Raw genomic sequence first — 12,365 nt, 5'->3', positions numbered from 1 at the left:
TACATTCCCACCCTCATATATTCACAATGGAAGCCCATAGAATTCCATTACGTTTTTCATTGCCAGGAAAAGATTTATGTATTTATTTTAATCTCCGCATGACTTTTGAATGGAGGAAAAAAAGGGTGTAGTACTGTTGGGGTGGGATTTTTTTTGGCAAGGCTGTTAGTACCCATATTTTTTATGCTCTTTCTTCTAGATTTACTTTTTGAGCACAGTTTACTTGTTTGGGGCCTTTTTTAAAAAAAAAAGTGTGTAGATTTCACAGATAATGCATAGTTTTCCCTTGCTTTGGCTTTCCCCTTGGCTAATAAATAAATAGACATTTTCCTAAGACTTGCTTGGTTCTTCCTCTCCTATGCTTGGCCTTCCTGTCTGCATCCCTCTCCTCTGCTTCTGTTGCAAAGTACATTATCCACTCATTTCTGCCTTGTAGATACTAGGGTCAGACTACTATCTTTTGGATCATTGTCACATTACACTTTCATGGATACTTCCACATGCTACTGATCAAGGCATGCTCCACATTTTTCACAGTTCTTTCCTTGTTGGACATCTTTATTGCAGGAGAAAAGACAGAAGTTGTGGAAAAACACAAAAGGGTTCCTGTAAAATTTATGTATGTGTCAAGGCAATTGCACCATAGTATGGAGTCACCCCTCGTTTTTGGCATTGCTGCCTGATCCCACAGGGTTTAATACTGACCTCTCACCTGTTTCAGAACAATTCAATTTCACATTCGCTTCTTTCTTTCTTCTTTGCCATGGATGTTCTTCAATACTCAAGCATTGCAGCAGATTGAAATGTGGTAGCAGTGGCAAGTCACTTTGGTTATTCTAGAACTGACTGGTTATTCTAGACCACAGGATGCATATGCTTCCAAGTAATCAGTTACAGAACTGGAGTGTAATTACAGATCTGCTTTTGAACCTCTCTCACATTGTGAGCACTGCATGAAAGAAAACAGAAACGCAGTTTTAAAAAAAAGGTATTTGACAAGCACTCTTAACCATGAGATTTACAACTGCATTTCAAGAGTGTCATAATTTGCATCTCTCTGTATGCCATTACACCCCGATCCCCCTCCCCACAGCTATGTAACTCTGTTTAGATATCTGTGGCTTGAAAACTGTATTCCATCAGTGGACCTGAAAAGTGGGTTTCAATGCACAAAAACCGCACGCTAAAATAAATCAGTCCTAAAGGTGCCGTTAGATTAGATTCTAATGTGTTTTTGTGAATAACTGATGAATCTGTTCCTCAAGACTCTTTGTTTATGACGAAACACATCAACGCAGCTACTCTAAGAGTGATAATTAGATAGCATCGGGGTGTTATGAAACATGTTAAGATGTGGTCGTTGTGCCATACCTTCAAAGCCCAGGGATGTAGAAACCGTCGTGCGTGGGACTGTCTTCCTCTCCCACATTAGTTGAAGGGGATGTGATGATTTTATCTGTATCTTGGTTGATGACTATGTAAAGCGCTGTGTAAACTTATGCCGCTATATAAATAATAATAACATTTAAAGTGTGCACGCTGATATGCAGAAAACGCAATGGAAGAAGATATTCCTGAGTAACCACACAAATATTGGGAAATGTGTGAGTTCACTTTCAAGCCCCAAAAGTTCAGCGCAACAATTCGAGGAGGAAGTAATGTAACTTTCAAATGCCCAAATGAAACTCATGCATCCATCTCTTTGCTATGAAAGGGAAATACGCTTGTCCCTCCACATTCGCTAGGGTCAGGGGCACAAGACCCTCGTGGGTATGGAAAAACCACAAATAACAAAAATACCACATTTTACCTGAGAGGACACCTCTCTAGGAATCTTTAGGTCCTCCAGTGCAACTCTGTGGCCAACGTCCGACAGACACTGACCATAGAGTTGCGCCGGAGGAGCCACAAATGCCTAGTGGAGTGTCCTCTATAGGAATCTCTAGGCACCGGAGGACCTAGATATTCCTAGAGAGGACATATTAATCGAATCTGTGAATAATCAAATCCGCAAATATGGAGGGACGAGCGTATTTGTAAATTGCCCTTTTCTACATCCAAACCAGCCCTACCTCTATCTATGAGACTGAATTCTGCACATTGGAATAAAATAATAATAATAATAAGATAATAATAATAATATGATGTTCTCTGGAGCAGCAAGCTTGTTTTCTGCTGCTCCAGAGAACAGGACTCAGGAACAATGATTCCAGCTACAGGAAAAGAAACTCCAGCTCAACATTAGAGCCGTTTGATAAGCAGAGGCTGGATGGCCATCTATTGGGGATGCTTTGATTGACAGTTCCTGCTCTGCTTCCCTTTCCAGGCGGGGCTCCACTAGTGACGTCACCACGGGGCTCCGCCTCCTCCTCCTCCTCTTCTTCAGTAGTCAGCGCCCCCTGGCGGCTGATATGGAAAAAGAACGTCCTCCGCAGGACCACTCTAGCCGTCTCCTCTATGGTCGTTGAGTTGGCAGCACTTCCGGCTCCGAGGTCTGTACTTCCGGCTGAAAGGTCTGGGCGGCTTCCGGTTGGGGTCCGAAGTGAGTCGTGACGTGGAGAGAGACGCCGGACGGAGCGGCGCCGGCTGGGCTCCGGTGAGGAAGAGCGGGCGGCCGAGGGACGGGATCCGGGCGGAGGGAGTGTCCTCGCGGGAGAGCGGCAGGGAAGGGCCGGGGCGCTCCTACTCCTCCTCCTCCTCCGCCGCCACTCAGGCTTCAAAGCCCAGGCAAGAGGCATTCGAGGAGCAGGGTTGGCAAGCAGGAAGCAGCTGTCAATCACGGCGCTGCCTCGCCCTGCCTACAACGCCCCGGCTGTGTAGGCCACTTAACAAACCCCACCACGGATGCCTTTGCATTCGTCGTCAGGGAAGGCGTTTACAATCCAAACAGGAGGAAAGAAGCACAGTTGGAGACGCTTCTCAGAGCGCTCTGCCTAAAATGCCAAATCACAGGATCATGGAGTTGGAAGAGACCCCAAAAGGGCCCTGATCCAGTCCAAGCCCATCCTGCCATGCAGGAACTCCCAGTCAAAGCATCCTATTGACAGATGGCCATCCAGCCTCTGCTTAAAGGCCTCTAAGGAGGGAGACTCCATTACACTCCGAGGAAGAAGCGTGTTCCTCTCTTGAACAGCCCTTATTGTCAGGAACTTCCTCCTAAGGTTGAGCTGGAATCCCTTTTCCCAGGCCCTGTTCTCTGGAGCAGCAGAAAACAAGCTTGCACCCCCCTCAATATGGCACCCCTTCAAGTATTTAAACAGGGCTATCATCATATCACCCCTTAACCTTCTCTTCTCCATTCTTAACATTCCCAGCTCCCTCAGTCTTTCCTCATAGGGTTTCATGGCTTCCAGACCCTTCACCACTTTAGCCTCCCTCCTTTGGACACATGGCTCCAGTTTCCCAACATCCTTTTCTAATTGTGGAGCCCAGAACTGGACACAATATTATTCCAGGTGGGGCCTGACCAGAGCAGAATACAGCGGCACTATGACTTCCCTTGATCTAGACCCTATACTTCTATTGACACAGCCTAGAATCACATTGGCCTTGTTAGCTGCTCCATCACATTGCTGACTCATGTTTCAGCTTGTCATCTACCAAGACTCCTAATTCTCTTTCACAGTTACTGCCATCAAACCAGAAGCTATCTGTGCATTTCATTTTTTCCCCTCCCTAACCTTACATTTATTTATCTGTGTGGAAATTAATTTTGTTAGTTTTGACCCAGCTTTTTAATCTGTTAAGGCCATTTTGACTTTTCAAAATGAAAGCATTTTGAAATGTTTGCTGCTGCTGCTGCTCCAGAAACAAGGCCATGGGAATGAGATTCCACCTAAACATTAGGGCAAATGTCTTGATGGTGAGAGGCGTCTGGCAGTTGAATACGCTACCTTTAAGTATTGTGGAGTCTCCTCCTTTGGAGGTTTTAAAGCAGAGCCTGGATGGCCATCTGTCATGACTGCTTTGATTGTATTTTCCTGCATGACAGAATGGGGTTGGACTGGGTTGGATGGCCCTTGCAGTCTCTTCCAACACTATGATTCAAAGCCATTGGAGTCAATTATCTCTGTTTGCATTCATGAGTCATGTGTTGTGTATTTAGATACAAAGCTGTATTTGAGTTTATGTCCCAAAGAATGAAATGTAGTTAGGAGATTTCAGAAAGATTTCAGAGGCATGTAACTAAATTTCATGTTTTGCAGGAATGGTACACTAAGCATGACAGAAGCGATTAACCCAAGGCCAGACATGGCAGACAGTTTGGTTTTTAAAAAGTTAAATTAAGGCCTGTTACAGACTGCCAAAATAAAGCTGCTTCGGGTCTCTTTGGAGGTATGCTATTTAAATGATGCATGGGTCCTAAGAATCCGGAAGCTGCACCAAAGCTGCACTCCAGTGCTTAGGAATGGAGTGTGGCTTTGGCGCAACCTCCGGACTCTTAGGACCCATGCGTCATTTAAAGAGCATACCTCCAAAGAGACCTGAAACAGCTTTATTTTGGCAGTCTGTAACAGGCCTAAGTTAACAACCTTTCATTTTCACTTGTCAGTGTTACCTATATCCAAGCCAAGGCTCCGTGGGATTCAGACACAGACAATGTCCTATTTGTAAAGCTACTGGGATCCAAAAAGAGGAGTGTGTGAGGTTAATCTTTGTATCGCAATAGTTGTTACACATGCACACACATACACAAAATACAGAGGAAAGCAGTGGGAAATGATGGAGCAAAAAACCATGAAGATAGCTGGAGGTGATCTGAAAAGCTACAATAGATTATGTGCAGTTCTCAAAGGTATCTGTGATAAGCACAGTGATACTTCGCAATACCATAGTGATAGCTGCATTCTGTAATGTATGTTTTGTACTTGTGATTTATGTCATTTTAGCTCCACCGTAGATAGTTTTGTTTACCTCACACACAGACTTAACAACCGAGGATAATTATTTCACGCATCTGATGAAATAATAGGCTCTAGTCTGTGACTGTTTGCCTCCCACATCTCCTCAGAAAAAGTTGCACAAGTATTATCTGTCACTAAAAAGAGTAGCAGCTTAGAGAACAATTCTATGCATACTTAACTCCTAAATAAGTGTTTATTTGATTCTAGTTGGAATTTCTTTAGACACTGAAATGTCTAAAACATCCAATTTGTTTCTGACTCTAAGCATAACTCTCTTTACAGATCCAGAATAAAATACCAATTTAAAACTATACATGATATTTTTAGAAAGACTATGGGGTTGAGCTGAAGGTGTAAAAGCGACGTAGAATAGAAATGTAGATAGGTGTACAAATAATGTTTTAAAAAGTTCCATTGCTGAAACTTTGGCCTGTTACAGGCTGCCAAAATAAAGCTGCTTTGGGTCTCTTTGGAGGTATGCTGTTTAAATGATGCATGGGTCCTAAGAGTCCGGAGGTCGCGCCAAAGCCACACTCCATTCCTAAGCACTGGAGTGCAGCTTTGGTGCAGCTTCTGGATTCTTAGGATGCATGCATCATTTAAACAGCATACCTCCAAAGAGACCCGAAGCAGCTTTATTTTGGCAGTCTGTAACAGGCCATAGATCTACATTCATCTTTGAAATATACTTGTAGTTTCTGTGGCCTTTTACTCATGGACATTGTGTTCATGCTTTGTCCAGCCAGAAAAACAAAATAAGTTGCACATCTCAGTTTAATTCAAAGCGGCACAAAGAGGAGGGTTTGTTCTCTTAAAAAGTAGGCTTCTGATGACTACTTGATTTTATACCTGGACTGTTTGATCTCTCTTTGGGAAGTCAGTGTACTATACTGAGTGTATCTCTTCAATTGTAGGGCATCGAACATTTATTGGCAAGGAAGATTTTGTCAAGCTGTTCATACTTATGTGCATATAAGCCTCACTGACAGCAGCAAGTTTGACCTTCAGGTAAGTGCACATAGGATTGTGGCATAAAAGCTTCCCTTTGCTTCATGTGTATTCCTGCGTGTTATTAGCCTGTATAATTATCAACACATTTTGATATTTATAGTGTATTCTCATTTCTCTTTACTTTTAAGCTTATTCGTTTTTGTCTATCTGCTTTTTCTTCCTTCACCAGAATCAGAGAAGATTAAGTAAAAAGAAGGATGAAGCTTTACAGTTTAAGTGTCCTTTACAAAGGTGATCCAAAAGTGCATTTACTGAAAGCTGCCTATGATGTGTCACCATTTAGCTTTTTTCAGAGATCCAGGTATGATGAAAGCAGTTTACTTTTTTTATTACCTTGGCAAAGGTTGTGATAGGCCCAGCGACTATGATCTTGTTTTAAAGAATGCCCCTTCTCAATTTGAATGTAATGGTTTAAAAGTTTAGATTCTTGTGCCAAACTTAACAGAGGCACTTTATCCACAATGTTTTGTGTGTGTGTCCCCATTTTGCTAGCGGGATATAAAACTGCTTTAAATAAACTCATCTGTCTATTCATATGGCCCAGTAATTGTATTTGGTGATGTTAATTATTCTCAGCTAAATGTTCCGATGGTCTTGTACTACTTTAAATTTGGCCTCTGAGTACTAGGGCCATTTTGCCACAAAACTATGTTTGAAAATAGAATAGCTTCTGGTTGGAGTGGGGAAAGGGTGACCTATGACACCCAGAACCCTCCCAATACATATTTCAAAGAGACAGTTGAGCCTCCCAGGTGGCCCAGTGGGTCATTCCCCATCTTTTTTGCCATTTCTGGCCTGTTGCAGGCACAGGGGAGGTTGCCATTTCCCAACAATTGGATGTAACTGCAACAGAAAGAAGTCTTATCTGTGCGTAAAACAGGTTCGGAGGAGAATGGTTTACTCTGTAGAGGAAATGATGGAGTGTTGAGGAGAAAACTGGAGTGTTACTAATGGGCTGTGGTGGGTTGGAAGGGCAGGGGAGGCCTACTAGGGGTCATGAAAGGAAAGGCCTCTGGAAATTGTATATTGCTAATCCAGAGTATGAAATGAATATTGCTGCAGACTTTCAAAGTCCATTTTTCTCTGCTCATGGATTTCCTTGATCATGTTTGTTACCACACAGCTTTAGCTACAGTTAGATACAAAATTCACAGGTAGAAGCTTACTCCTGGTTGACAACAATTGATACTTACTTCTGAAGGGTTGTGGATCTGGAACCTGTTCTTGAAAAAAAAACACCTCCTTTAAAAAGTCAAATCTCACTTTTGTTTTGCATTGAGTTTATTGCAGTGTTGTTAGTAAAATTGCCTTTCTCATTGTAGTCTTTGTGGCTCTACAATCTATTTGGTGAACACAAGAATATTTGGTAATTAGGGACTTCTTTGTTTTTCCAGTGTTCAGGAATTCATGACCTTCACGAGTCAGCTGATAGTAGAGCGTTCGGAGCCTGGTAGTAGAGCCTCTGTGAAGGAACAAGGTAAGAGTACAATTCAATACAAATGTACCTTTGCAAGCATTCCCAGACATAGAGCTTGGAGGCGAGTCTTAGAGCACTAGTATTAATGTGGCAGCTGTTTCTCTAGCAGAAATAGAGCACTTTATTCAATTAATTAAATATTTTAATCTCATCTTATATCATGGGTGTTGGGGTTATTTACAAAACACTTGTAAATTCAAATCAATAACACTATTTAAAGGGACAAGCATATATTAAAACAATTTAACTAGTTAAAACAGCATGAAAGGTTATAACAGTTTAAAACCATGTATAGGTTTTAAACATTGGGGAAGAAACCATTTTAGACCCCAAGGGCTTTAATACAAAGTCATTTTTAAACTTTGCACCAAAATGAAATCGATGGTCATGGCTGCCAGACCTCCAGAATGTATTAGATGAGCATCTACATTTTTTGTTGGCTTCTCTAGATTGAATTATTTTTGCCTTAGATTGGTTGGCAGAATTAGTTGAGTTTTAAAGCATCTTTTAAGTGCATCATCTGATATATACATTTGTTTAAAAAACAAGCCTCTGGAAAGCTGGATGTTGCCGTCTGAGTTACAGGCCATGTCATCCAAGCATAACATAATCCTTATTTGGTGAGGCATTAGAAATGTGTAGTTATAAAAATACTGTCATGGAAATGCACCACAGATTGATATTACTTTGGGTAACTTCAGTTGCTTCATCTTGATCACATTGGTCTTTGATTTAAGGCACGTTCTTGTTTCTTTATAGTTATATATTTAAAATATTTATTTATTTATTGCTTGCCAGGAGCCTTCAAAACTAAACTGTACTCATGCTCTAGGTGGCATATTCTTTCTCCTAAGTGGCTTTTTCTGTTATGTATCCTATGTAATGGTACATAAATATGATTCTTTTCCCTTTTGTTTCAAGGTCATCATAGGAGTGCAGTGGGGTAATTTCATAATAGAGCTCATACATTCACAATGTACTTGGCTCTAGAATATCATAATCTGGGTGTGCATGCTGAAATGGGGTGTCCCCAGACAGATCTGTTATTTGCCTCTGACTCTTCTTTATTTTATTTTATTTTTGCAAATACTAAGAAATTTTATATGAGAAGAGGTGTAATTTTTCCCTGCTTTCTCTCTCCTTCAGAATACCTCTGCCATGTCTATGTGCGGAATGATGGGTTGGCTGGAGTAGTGATTGCAGACAATGAGTATCCATCCCGAGTCTGTTTCACATTGTTGGATAAAGTAAGCACCAGCTTGTAGTGGGATGATTCTTGTCTCTGTAAATGAGCTGCAGCAGAGCAAACAATAAAAATTCTAGTGTGGTTTCAAAAGCTGAAAGTCTATTAGACTTTTGATGAAACATTGCCTCAGTGTGGGATATCAAACCATGATTTGGTTTCAGAATCCAAGCCTAATGCTGAGCCAGAGTGACAGTGGCAGACAGTTTAGAAGGGATGAGCATGTATGATAGCTTTGGGATAGGGATTGGGGGTAACAGATTTAAGGCAGCAGTGTTTGTTCAGTTGGCTGTTGGCCAGATCCATTTAGGAGAGACAAGAATGGTATGAGGGCAAAGTGGGTTTGGCAACAAAACAGTGGGCTTACTCCCCCCTCCTCTTTTCTTCCCAGTTCTGTCTAGAACTTGCAGCCCTGTCCTACTGAAGCCATGGCTTGAAGTTCCAGTTCCATTTAGAGCAGGTTTGCTCTTTATCCTGGCACATCCAATTCAGCTGAATCTGTAGATTTCCATCTCCATGGTGCAATAGCCTCTGGAGAAGCCACTGTGGCTATAAATGTAACTTATTTATTAGCCATTATACAAACCATTGTTTGAAGTAAGTTGCCAATCAAGCTTTGACAGTTCAAATACAAGCCCACCTTTCTTGAAGTGATGTCTGAATTGGTGCAGCCATTTTCTTTCCTTTTCTAAGGTAGAATTGTTTTGTTGTTGTTATGTGCATTGAAGTCGTATCTGAGTTACGGCGACCCTAAAACAAACCTATCATGGGGTTTTCTTGGCAAGATTTATTCAGAGGAGGTTTGCCATTGCCTTCCCTTGAGGGTCAGAGCATGTGACTTGCCCAAGGTCACCTAGTGGATTTCATAGCCAAGCAGGGAATCAAACCTGGGTCTTCAGAGTCACAATCCAACACTCAAACCACTATGTCACGCTGGCTCTCAAAATAGAACTACCCCTTGTTTTATTTCATCTATGGGCTTTATAGAATTAAATACTTGCCTTAAATCCTGAAGTCTATGGGAGTGAAAAGGAAAGTGATTTCTCCTTTTTACTTTGTATTAAAGGTACTAGATGAATTCTCCAGGCAAGTCAATAGGATAGACTGGCCTTCTGGAACCCCAGCAACAATAAACTACACAGCATTGGATGGCTACCTTAGTAAATATCAGGTATGGTTGGTCTGAATTAGATTGTTGACAGAGAAGAAGCACTAAGGGAATGCAATATATGAAATGTGAATCTTACTTGGTTTTCTCTGCATAGACCCAATTAAATTTGAGCAGAAGGGAAAATAACTTACTGACTACTACCATAATCTAAAGGTTGAGATGTGATTTGTGTAGTTTGGTGTCACTGGACTAACTCACTTTCCTGATGCTTTTAAAATGTGGAAATAAAACCCTAATTTGTGATATCCAGTGGCTTGCTTGAAAGGCCATATCTCCCCATATGTACCTTCCAGAGCTTTAACATAATCAGTGGAAAACTCTCTCAGGGCCGAAACAGAAAACCAGGTTGGGGCCGTGGCAACTGCACGCTACACTCCTAACCCAGCTGCTTGTTGGCGCAAAAAGAAGCGGCAGAAAGCCACTCCTTTTTGAGCCGGCAAAACGCTGGCTTTTCCACCGCTGCTGAGGCTTTGTGGCGCTCCTGTGGCATGCAGCATCTAAATGCCATGCTGCAGGAACACCACAAAGCTGCCCGCCGTGTGGTCAGGCAGGCGGCTTCCTGCTGGCATGGGGGGATGTGATGTCTGTTTTGCCCCTCAGTCTCGCCACCACCATAGGCTTGCTTGGTAAGCATACAGGAGAGAGCCTTCTCAGTTGCTGCTCCCACCCTCCGGAAACCCCTTATGCAAGAAGCTAGGCTGCCCCCTCCCTGCTTCCCTTTTGCCAGCAAGCAAAAACATTTTTATTTAAGTAAGCTTTTAACACTTAAGGAGGAAAAGTTTTTAATTTAAATGTATGTTTTATTTGTTTTTAACTTTTGTATGATTTTTAATCAGTTTTAGAGTGTTTTAATGTGTTTTAAATTGGTTTCAAAACTTTTTGTAAATATATTTTTGTTTGCTGTTATGGAAGCCATCTTGGGATAAAGTAAATAAATAGTTTGGCTGCAGTTTGCTGAAATAAAATCACATATTACTTTTTCAGAACCCTCGTGATGCAGACGCAATGACAAAAGTGCAAGCAGAACTGGACGAGACCAAAGTCATTCTTGTAAGAGAGCTGCTGTTTTAAACACAGCATGAAAACTAAACTGGTTTGGGGAAGACTTTGTTATGACCGTTTTTATAACGGGCGTGTTTGGTAGAAATTTAGGACGCACTTTTTCTAGATCCCCACAACAGAGTGAATTTTGAGCAGTTTGTGACATAAATATTCAGAGTCAAGACCTTCAATGCTATAAAAGCAAATCTCCCTCTTTCCTTTGAACAAATGTACTTCATTCCAAACTAAGTGGAGTCTTGTATGAGTTTGGGTTCATGGGAGTATCTGGCTCCTAAATCAGTCTTTTGATAAATAGCTTCTTATAATTCTCTGAGTGGAATGGCAGACTTGGAGATGAAAACTTGATGCAGTCATATTAAACTAGGTCATCATGATTGTTGCCATGGCTGTAAACACTTTTGCTGGTAGTTATGGTGTCATCATTAGCTGAGTGCATCTTTAATAACAAGCCAAGTTCTCCTTGGGTTGTGGAGTAAAGCCGATTTGTATATTCTGATTTGAGCTCTTCCCCTAGATTTGCCACCTCTGCAAATATGACTTCCATTCAGAAATTCAAATGCAAATATTGTTTCCACAACTTCTCAGTGCACACTTGGCTTTTCCACCAAGTATGTGCATAAATTGCTATAATATAGGCTGGAATCCTGTTGATGACACATGCTCATGAAATTTGAGGTTACATGAGTTCACATCTTTTTTCAGATGTTCTGAAAGGACCTGCCCTCCACAGAAGTCAGCTCTGAAGTACCTAAACACAGTGCCACAGCCATTTTGTGGCTAGGGGAGTATGGAAGTCACCCATAGCAGGGTTTGGCTGTGACCTGAGAATAGTGATTAGAGATTTGTGAATGTGATGGCAGCTTTATCAACTTCCTACCTGCATCTGGATGCTGCCCTGTTGTCTCCACCTCAGCCGCTTATTGACTGGAGAAGCATGTTGTGAAATCTTAAAGCTGCCATCAACAGTAGGTTGGGGCATGGAACTGTGGAGCTAGGAAGTTTTGCTCCACTTGGGCAATGGAAGATTACATCACAGAATCTTCGGCCTGTTACAGACTGCCAAAATAAAACTGCTTTGGGTCTCTTTGGAGGTATGCTGTTTAAATGATGCATGCGTCCTAAGAATCCGGAAGCTGCACCAAAGCTGCACTCCAGTGCTTAGGAATGGAGTGTGGCTTTGGCGCAACCTCTGGACTCTTAGGACCCATGCATCATTTAAACAGCATACCTCCAAAGAGACCTGAAGCAGCTTTATTTTGGCAGTCAGTAACAGGCCTTCATTTTGCATATTTAACCCTTCCATGCTAATGAAGTTGCTGTGGGCCCCAGCAACTTCAAATTTCAAACAATATATTTGAAATATTTATATTAACTTCAAAAAATCAAACCCAAACTGTTTCATACCACATGTATTGTTCAACAACTATGGTGTAGGTTCTGTTGTTATCATTTCTCTCCCCCCACCTTTCTTGTTTTATAAAAAACTTAGTAAGTTCT

The 12,365-nt window shown here is 41.6% G+C and overlaps 1 protein-coding gene across 4 annotated transcripts in view; it reads left to right on the top strand.

Moving 5' to 3' along the window:
* The first annotated feature begins 2,497 nt into the window (after window positions 1-2,497).
* YKT6 (YKT6 vesicular SNARE protein) overlaps window positions 2,498-12,365 on the top strand; it is a 70,836-nt gene continuing 60,968 nt past the window's right edge. For all 4 annotated transcript variants that reach the window (XR_016282330.1, XR_016282329.1, XR_016282328.1 and 1 more), the window contains exons 1-7: window positions 2,498-2,596; window positions 5,819-5,912; window positions 6,085-6,216; window positions 7,310-7,392; window positions 8,539-8,639; window positions 9,702-9,806; window positions 10,791-10,856. Coding sequence is in view for 1 of the 4 variants with exons in the window: in XM_089538414.1 (XP_089394540.1) it covers window positions 6,113-6,216; window positions 7,310-7,392; window positions 8,539-8,639; window positions 9,702-9,806; window positions 10,791-10,856 (459 nt within the window). In the remaining 3 variants the exon portion in view is untranslated. The remainder of the gene's footprint in view (window positions 2,597-5,818; window positions 5,913-6,084; window positions 6,217-7,309; window positions 7,393-8,538; window positions 8,640-9,701; window positions 9,807-10,790; window positions 10,857-12,365) is intronic.

Source organism: Sceloporus occidentalis, unplaced genomic scaffold (assembly GCF_023333645.1).
Source record: "Sceloporus occidentalis isolate IW3139 unplaced genomic scaffold, rSceOcc1.0.p SCAF_9, whole genome shotgun sequence".
Classification (NCBI taxonomy): domain Eukaryota; kingdom Metazoa; phylum Chordata; class Lepidosauria; order Squamata; family Phrynosomatidae; genus Sceloporus; species Sceloporus occidentalis.
The sequence above is the reverse complement of the archived record's forward strand: the minus strand, read 5'-3'. Positions and strand labels throughout refer to the sequence as shown.